The 8,780-nt window shown below is 40.9% G+C and overlaps 1 protein-coding gene across 1 annotated transcript; it reads right to left on the bottom strand.

Annotated features, from left to right (window-relative positions):
- Positions 1 to 1,378: 1,378 nt before the first annotated feature.
- On the bottom strand, positions 1,379 to 8,363 carry LOC126253440 (cuticle protein 16.5-like). The gene is made up of 2 exons (XM_049954786.1): positions 8,254 to 8,363; positions 1,379 to 1,721 (listed from the first exon to the last, which is right to left on the bottom strand). Exons 1-2 carry the CDS (start codon positions 8,263 to 8,265, stop codon positions 1,470 to 1,472), a joined length of 264 nt encoding a protein of 87 aa, XP_049810743.1. The 5' UTR covers positions 8,266 to 8,363; the 3' UTR covers positions 1,379 to 1,469.
- Between the last annotated feature and the right edge of the window lie 417 nt (positions 8,364 to 8,780).

Consider the following 8,780-nt stretch of genomic DNA (forward strand, 5'->3'; position numbering starts at 1 on the left):
CTTCGACATTACTGCTAAGAACGTATGTTCCCACTTACGTCATTACAGTTTGGGCCAACTATTCACTGAGAACGAACCGTTTGTTCCACCAAAATCAAGTAATAGGTATTAAAATGTAGTTTCACTGTAGAGCCCCTTGTAAAAAGGCTCTTTCCATATATTGCAGTACATGAAGTCATGATCGCATTTAAGTTGATTATTATTATTTTTGGATGATCGGTTTCTGTCTTTTAAGAGATCATCTTCAGATATTACAATCATTGATGACTGTAGGAACCGTTGGCGTGAAGCAGGTCCATTTGTGAGCCTACAGTCATCAGGGAATGTAAGATCTGGAAATGATTACTTAGAAGGTCCAAATCGATCGCCTAAAAACAGTAATTAACAACTTAAATGTCATTACTATTATGTGTATCGAAATAAGTTATAACATTAGTAGATTGTTGTTTTTCTTGGACGAATTTTCCAAAAATTTTCAAGCTCTTTTCACAGTTGCTCACAACACCTAACATCATTTGTGATTCTTGAGTTTCTCCCGGCGTATTTGATAATCAAAATATCCACAGGTGTACTGCCAGTCTACAGTGTCCAACGGGCAAAATATTTCGGCGATCATACATGTCGCCATCATCAGGTGAACTGACGGACTGAGCTCAGGAGCTCAGTCCGTCAGTTCACCTGATGATGGCGACATGTATGATCGCCGAAATATTGAACTAACATCATTTGTTTACTCTTTTATGAAGTTTGCCAAGGAGACTCAATTGCAATCAGAAGAAAGTTACATATCGAAAAATATGACTAGCACTGTCCAACAAGCAGCCTTATGGTTGTAAAGAAAGAAATGAGATATTCAGCCACCAAGGTATTTGACACTTACCTATTGATGGAAAGAGTCTGATAGGTAATAAAAACGAAAAATAAACCAGGACTGGACTCATGCCACATGGTCAACTACTTCTATTCTATAGAAACAGCCCTAAATGTATGTGTGTGTGTGTGTGTGTGTGTGTGTGTGTCTATGGGTGTGATTTAGTGCCAATCACAGTATGTAAATAAAGTTTTCTTCAGTCATGTAAATGGTCAGCATACTGTTATAATTTGTACAATGTAAAACTACTGATTACTTACAGAACATAAAGAAAAACCGCAGTTATGATCGGTGGGCCACGCAAATGACTAACTACCTGTCCAAGAAGTCGATTGCAGTTATGACAGCATTTTTGTGAGACAAGGCGGGAAAAACGCAAAGAAATTGTTCTGTTTATAAAGCAGTCACCTTGTTCTCTTTGGGCAGTATACACACGCATGCACTCCCAGTTTTCCTGTATTTGTGACTTTAGAAAACAAAAAAGGATAAAAAAGAAAAAGACACGCATTTCAGCTGAGAAACTGAATTTATTTACTTCCTGCAAGCTTGATATTATCTACATTGCAGATAAATAAAACAGGTGGTCCTGGTTGTATTCTCAGAAGTAGTGTGTCTTGACAACAGCAGGAGCTGCGGCATAGGCTACAGGGGCGTGGTAGGCGGGGGCGGCGTAGGCTACAGCAGGGGCGGCGTAGGCAACAGCGGGGGCGGCGACAGCGGCCTTGACGACAGCAGGGGCGGCGTAGGCCACTGGGGCGGTGGCCACAGCGGGGGCGGTGTAGGCGACAGCAGGTGCACCCAGGAAGCCGGGGGCGGCGGCGGCGACGGCCAGCACTGCGGCGAGGACAACCTGTGGGCACGGCAGGGAGTAGTGAGGTGATTAGACACTCGCTTTGACTTTACTTGCCCTCTAACTTAAATATCAAGTTTACCTGGGTCTTCTATTAGGGTCATTTGGCTGCTATTTGGTTAAATCACAAAGAAGAGATTATTGAGAAAGGCTTACACTGAAAAAGCGGAATATGTATTGGTGGAAAGAGTATACAATGCATTAGATTTGCTGATGACATGGTATTAGTGGCAGAAAGTGAACGAACTGCAAACAAAATGTTAATAGCTCTGAATGAAGCTTGTGTGGAATGAGACTCAATACAGCAAAAACAAAGAGTATGGTGATCGCCTTAGTAAGATCTTGGTACGATAACTGAAAACGTGACATGCCATGAAGAGGTGAAAACGTGCACTGCTATAGTGAAGGAGACATTCAATAGGAAGAGGAGATAATATAACAAACTAGGTCTAAGGTAAAGGCTTGGCAAGTCTTTAATTGGAGTGTGGCATTCTATAGGGCAGAAGCATGGACACAGAGATGAGAGTATGAAGAAAAGATAGAAGCATTTAAGATGTGGATGTGGAGGAGAATGGAGACGATAAGCTGGAGGGAAAGTGTGAGTAACGAAAATGTGTTGGAAAGGGTTAGTGAGAGAAGACTACTGCATGTTATAAAAGGAAGGTAGAAGAGCTGGAAGGGACATTCGTTGAGACGGAAATACTTGCTAACAGACGCTTTGGAAGCTCCACTTTGTGGGTGAAGAAACAAGATGATAGACGACGTCAAGGGAAGCGGAATTTATGCAAGAGGTTTGCAGAGGACAGGAGAGCATGGAGAGTTACCATGTGGAAACCTGCCTGTGGTCAGAACACAGATGATGATAATGATGAAAAAAATATAATCACAGAAATATACACGCTATCCATCACTTATCTCATGGTCGTTGGTACCAGCCCACATTGTACATACCTACCTGCCTTAAATTTCTCTTCATTGTTGTACTTGTCATGAACAAACATAAACTATGTTTTTCCTGCGCTATTTATAAAACAATTTATAAATCAATCATTCCATACTAATGAAACTTACACTTTCGCTGTAATGAATGTACTGTAGACCGCCTAGTTAGATATAAGAGATGGATTCAAGGCCCTAATCTTCCAAGATTAAATAAATAAAATGAAGTGAAGATCATGTACTAGTACGATACGATTATGTTTGGGAACTAAATACAAAGACGTCGAGTGTCCAGAGACAACCATCCGCAATTATGTTGATCTTTTGTGGGCTAAACTATTCATTATTAAAATAGTGGGTTATTAAATATTTGTCTTCTTGTTTATTTAACATAGCATTCTTCAGCAACGATTACGTCGGGTAATACATTCGATGAAAATGTTTATACTAATAACTGTTCACTTGTGCAAGCCTGCATCTACACGACTATTCTCCAATTCGGACTCAAATATTTATCAGCGGGTTAATAGAACCACTTTCAGACAATTTTTCTACCGTTCCACTCTCAAATAACACGCACAATTAAATCTTACCAAGTGATTTCTGATTTCTCTTATTCTATTACACAGCCATTGTACTGCACATAAGTGGTAGTCAACAGTTCTTTGCCATTGGGACGAGAAACCTGGTGGTTGAAATTTCGTGGAAAGATCTCGCCATAATAAAAATTGCTCTTTTTAATTGATTGCCACACCATGTCACTTTTTATATCCCTGACACTATCTCCCCCGTTACGCGATAATGCTAAATGCTAAACGAGCAGTCCTTCTTTGAGCCTTTTCGATGTTTTCCATCTATCCTATCTGGTAAGGTTCCCTTATTGCTCAGCAAAACTTCAGAAGAGGACGGACAATCGCAGTGTAGGCAACGTCTTTAGTAGATTTATCGCATATTGTAGACGTTCTGCTGATAAACCGGTTTCTTTGGTAGAAAGTCAGAATTTACTGCTGTTAAGAGGAGAAGATTGAAGACATACTGATTATCATCATCCTCACCAACAGCGTTAACGATTCAAATGTTCCTGGCTGATTGCTTCTCACAAATGTAATCGGTATTCCCAACACATCCATTTTTGTCATGTGTTCCTTGTAGTTTAGCTGTTTTAAAGGGATTCTCCTTCAGGTTAAATACCTTCAGATATTCTCTGTTGCCGTCATTTAAGTAAAGCATATGTCATTCTTGTTCTGAGGAAGTTCGTGTCTATAGTCTCTATTCTTCTAGTTTCTCGTTTTGTTAGAGTCTAGTATTCACAATGACAAACCGTCGACTGATCAGGAAAGATTTTTCAGAATCCAACAATTGTCTCTCATCTGCTATTAACAGTTGCGCTATGATATTGATAAATCTGCAGTATTCCACAGAAGTTACGGTCAAAGGTGCGAGTAACTGATAAACCAGAGACAAGACATCTCCAATCTATTCCACTGTGTAGATGTTGGTACCTTACTTAGACCGAACTACCTAACTTCCTTTGAATGCCGCAAGTTTAGTATTTACCTTGAAGATATTCTGCTGCTATTTTCTGCCAACAGAACTTAATTTTGGAATAACTTTTATTCTGATACGTCATTTCTAAGCAAATTTCACTGCTACTCGTATTGATCATACGCTTGGGACTTTCTGCTACAAGATCTATATTATGTACGATTCCCGTTAAACGAAAGCGTGCAACAGACGCCATTTAAAGAACAGAAATCTATGTACGTTTGCTAAAGGAAATGGATCGTCTTACCTTATGGACTGTTGTAGTTTTTTTTTTTTTTAATTTCAAACATCAAAATTAACAGCCTTTTGATAATGCGTTGAAATATGCACAGTAGCAAATGTTTACATATTTGTTTATATTCCCTGCAAGGTGAAACGGAGGTAAATATGAAAAATAACAGTCACAGCTTACATACCACGAAGTGGTTATGGCGATCGTGCATAACGCTAATGTAATTCGGGATTAGTTTGGCTAAATGGAGCTGGGACGCGACGAGGCGCCAATTACATATAAATACGTGTTGCGTAAAGGCGATCGGCAGCTGCGGCATTTCCAGATTTAGCCGCGGAGACGACGACCATGCAGTTGACAACGCGCCTGCACGTAACGCCGCTGCGGTTGCACTGCTTGCTGCTTCACTGCAGCGGCGAAGTAAATTTGTCCTCGGAATATCCCACTGCAGCCGGACAGCGGACGCCTCACGTAACGGCGGTGCAGTGGATCTCATACAGACACGTTCCGTAATCCCAGGAGGCGGGGCGCACCGGCTGCAGTGGTGTAGACTAGTGCACTCGTCTGCGCCAGCTATTGATAGCTCATATTGCATGGTTCCAGAGAGGTCGTCTTCAGGTAATTCTGCCCGAACAGTGGCGTCTATCATATTAGCGTGGCAATTTTTTGCTAGTTCTGTCATCGACAGTACTCGAAACAGAGTGTGGTGCAATTTCTTACGAAAGTAATGTTTCGTACAAATTGTGATAGAAAGAGGAAAACTGCCTCCCTCGGAGACGCCAAAGCGAGATTTTCGCAAGTGAGTTTGACACGGGGTCTAAGTAAACAAGCATTCTCCAAATATCGTGGTCATAGATGAGCTTTTTTAGTCTAAAGGGGCGACCTTACGGTCCAGCACTCTTCCGTTTTCTTTCTACTTGTCAAATTTGAAGGTCAGTGACCGCCCTTGAATTTCTTGAAGCAATATGACGAAAGTCTAAGAGAGAAACTCGAAATAGTCGCTTTTGAAGGTTAAAATATTTTCAAGCTCTGCAAGCATAAAATATTCGTAAATTGTCCGTAGTTAACTTGTAGCGTAGCAGTTTTGTGATCGTCAAGTTACTGGTCTTACTTTTATTTGAATACTGTATTTATTAAAAATATATATGCAAAATAATAAATAATCAATCATTATTGTTTAACAAAATAATGGCTTTTGTTTTTAATTAGTAATCTATGAAAATAAATACACATTTAGTACATGCGAAATGCTTTATGGTTAAATAATACCGTCCAAATAACATAACAATACTGTCCAAATTTAAGAAAAATTATTTTATTTCCTGTTTAACTTCTTTCAATTTTTCACCAAAATTTAATTCTTCGTGAATACCAGCATTTTCATGCGATCACTAATGAAAAATGAAACGGTGTTACTGTTATTTAAAAATCGTGATCCAACGTTTGTTAACTAACGTTCCTCTTTGCTAATAAATAAGGGATTTTAATAAAAGAAAAAATGTGGCTCTTAATGAAATTCAAACCGATCAGAAATTAGCTACTCTTCAAAGATTTTTTTTTAATTGTGTTGTATGCTTTACTGCAATGATTCATCGGCTACCAGTTTCTCGAAAAAGATTCGTGTCTTTCATGGAAAACAGGACTACTGGAGCTAATGCAGTACCCAGTGTTAAAGTTTTCTAAAGTTTCGTAGCACTGCATTAACCAGGTTATCTTACGACATCCTCACATTGTAGTCATTTGATTTGGCAAGTAAAGTGCTTTTGGGTATTAAGTCACGTCTCATTGTAAGAAACTGTTAAATAACATTACATATTTCGACGTACTTATATCAGCATTCTTCTTACAAATTTATCTAACTGTAGAAAAGCTAATACATCTATGTTACAAAAATATAGACTCAAGTGAAATTAGTAACGGAGACTTCGGCAGGCAAAACAAAGAAATCATTTGTTCTAATTGTTCTGGAAGTTTATTACTTGCATTGGACAACTTTACATGAGGACCTTTGTACAATAATTTCATCGTTTTTTGACTTATCTATGTTCTGAATTGTCACTTAGCCTGTGGTCTTCGTGATGGTGGTACGACTTCTGGCTACAGAATTTTAACTTTGTAAATACTCACCTTGCGCTACGAATATGCTGATTTGGTTATCCTGCTCACGGAGCAGGAACTTTATTCACCTCCACCGACAATGCTCTGGAAACTGTAAGGAACTGCGTACATTCGGAGCAACCAGAAGACGTGGATTCTTGGTAGTTATCACTGGGATACATGACGTGAATCAGGAGCGTCACCTCACCGTACGTGGCAGACGTTTAGATTAAACGTATTTTTACCTCCTTGCGAAAGAATTTTCTAGGAAATCGTCTCCCAGATTAGTTCAAGTCCAAAAATTAACTAATGCCCATGATTGAAATCACTAGTCAACATTCTCACGCAGGCTACACAAGATACACGTTCTATCATAAAAGCTGTAGTGAGGAAACTGGTTAAAGAATGTAACCTTCAGTGTACCGCGTAAAAATAAAATGGTCGAATGGCATCATCGACCGGGATAACCGCCCGCCCCACCCAATGTGGTTGTTCGGTCGTCCAGCCAAATTTCCTCTGTCTGATGGCAAATCGGTGACTTGCGTGTGTGACTTGCGTGTCGGTGATGGCGAGATGGAATAATAATAATATCATAAACACCCTGTCAGCGAGCGAATAAAATCTCCGACGTGGCCGGGAATCGAATCCGGGACCCCGCGATCTAAAGGCAGGAACGATAATCACTAGACACCGGGCTGGATCATTCTTCCTGCGGGCTATAAGGAAGAATTCTTGGCAAATACAGTGTTACCTGCAATGTTAGATGACAATTCATACGCACAGACATTGTCAGAGAGGAGAAATATTTCATCATTACAAGAATAAATCCAATATAGGCCCAGGCCTTACTAGCGATAGTCTTCAAATCGTTGAGGGTTACAGCGCTAGTGGTGCCCTCAACCGTAGCTGTGGCTAACATATAAACATTTATATTGCCGGAACGCCTTTAGTGTATCACGTAAAAATAAAATGGTCGTATGACATCATCGACCGGGATAACACCCCGCTCCACCCAACGTGGTTGTTTGGTCGCCTAGCCAAAGTTCCTCTGTCTGACGGCAGTTCGGTGACTTGCGCGTCGGTGATGACGAGATGTAATAATAATAATGACATAAACACCCAGTCAGCGAGCGAATAAAATCTCCGACATGGCCGGCAATCGAATCTGAGACCCCGCGATCTACAGGCAGGAACGATAATCACTAGACAACGGGCTGGATCATTCTTCCTGTGGACTATAAGGAAGAATTCTTGGCAAATACAGTGTTATCTGCAAAGTCAGATGACAATTCCGATTGACAGACATTGTCAGAGAGGAGAAGACATATTTCATCATTACAAGAATAAATCCAATCTTGGGCCAGGACTTAGTAGGGATAGTCTTCAAATCGTTAAGGACATTTTGCAGTCAAAGGTTACAAATCAACCGTAGCTGTGGCTAACATATAAACATTTGTGTTGTCAGAACAACCCCCAGAAACTGCAATACGAGATCATAAAATTATGCACCTCTGACTTATTTACTTAAAAAAAATTTTGGCATATTATAGCAGACAACAATTTCATGACTGAAAATTTGGTCGCTACTTATTGCTAAACAGTGGTGGAGATGTAGGAGGCACAAAGTAGTAATATGTGTAGACTACTTAACTACATGACGGAAACAGGTCAAGTGCTGTGTGACGACCTCCATACGAACACGGAGGATGGGAGACTTACCAGCTTGTACATGGTGAGTGTTGGGTTGGTAGTCGGCTTCTGGCTAACTGTGCCCACAGCCGGAGTGCGGCGGGTTTTATAGGCCCCTCCCCCCTCCTCTGGGAGACCGGGGCCTGCCACGCCCTGGCAACGCGACACGCGCTCCGCCACGCACCTCTTGCAAATACGTCACGGTCAGCGCCCACGCCACCCGCACGCCCTCTAGATAACTCTGTTTTCGGGACCGAGGCACGTGTCTACAATAACCGTCGTCGATTTCCTGCGTTTCACACTTGGCACGGAAGTCTTTACTCTGGACTTCACCGTAGTCGTAACGTTGATTCTCAGTCACGCATTGCAGTTACGTCTTGCCAGTGTAGCAATGTTCAACCCGTCAGAGAATTTTCGTTGAATTGTCGTCTATATTTCTCCTTTGGCCAGGATTCTCTCTATCTATGAAACTGACACTGCAAAAACCAAAGTCGAAAGTTTGTTTTTCATGCCTTTCAAATGGCTCTGAGCACTCTGGGACTTAACAACTGGGGTCA

This window comes from Schistocerca nitens, chromosome 4 (genome assembly GCF_023898315.1).
Source record: "Schistocerca nitens isolate TAMUIC-IGC-003100 chromosome 4, iqSchNite1.1, whole genome shotgun sequence".
NCBI classification, from domain to species: domain Eukaryota; kingdom Metazoa; phylum Arthropoda; class Insecta; order Orthoptera; family Acrididae; genus Schistocerca; species Schistocerca nitens.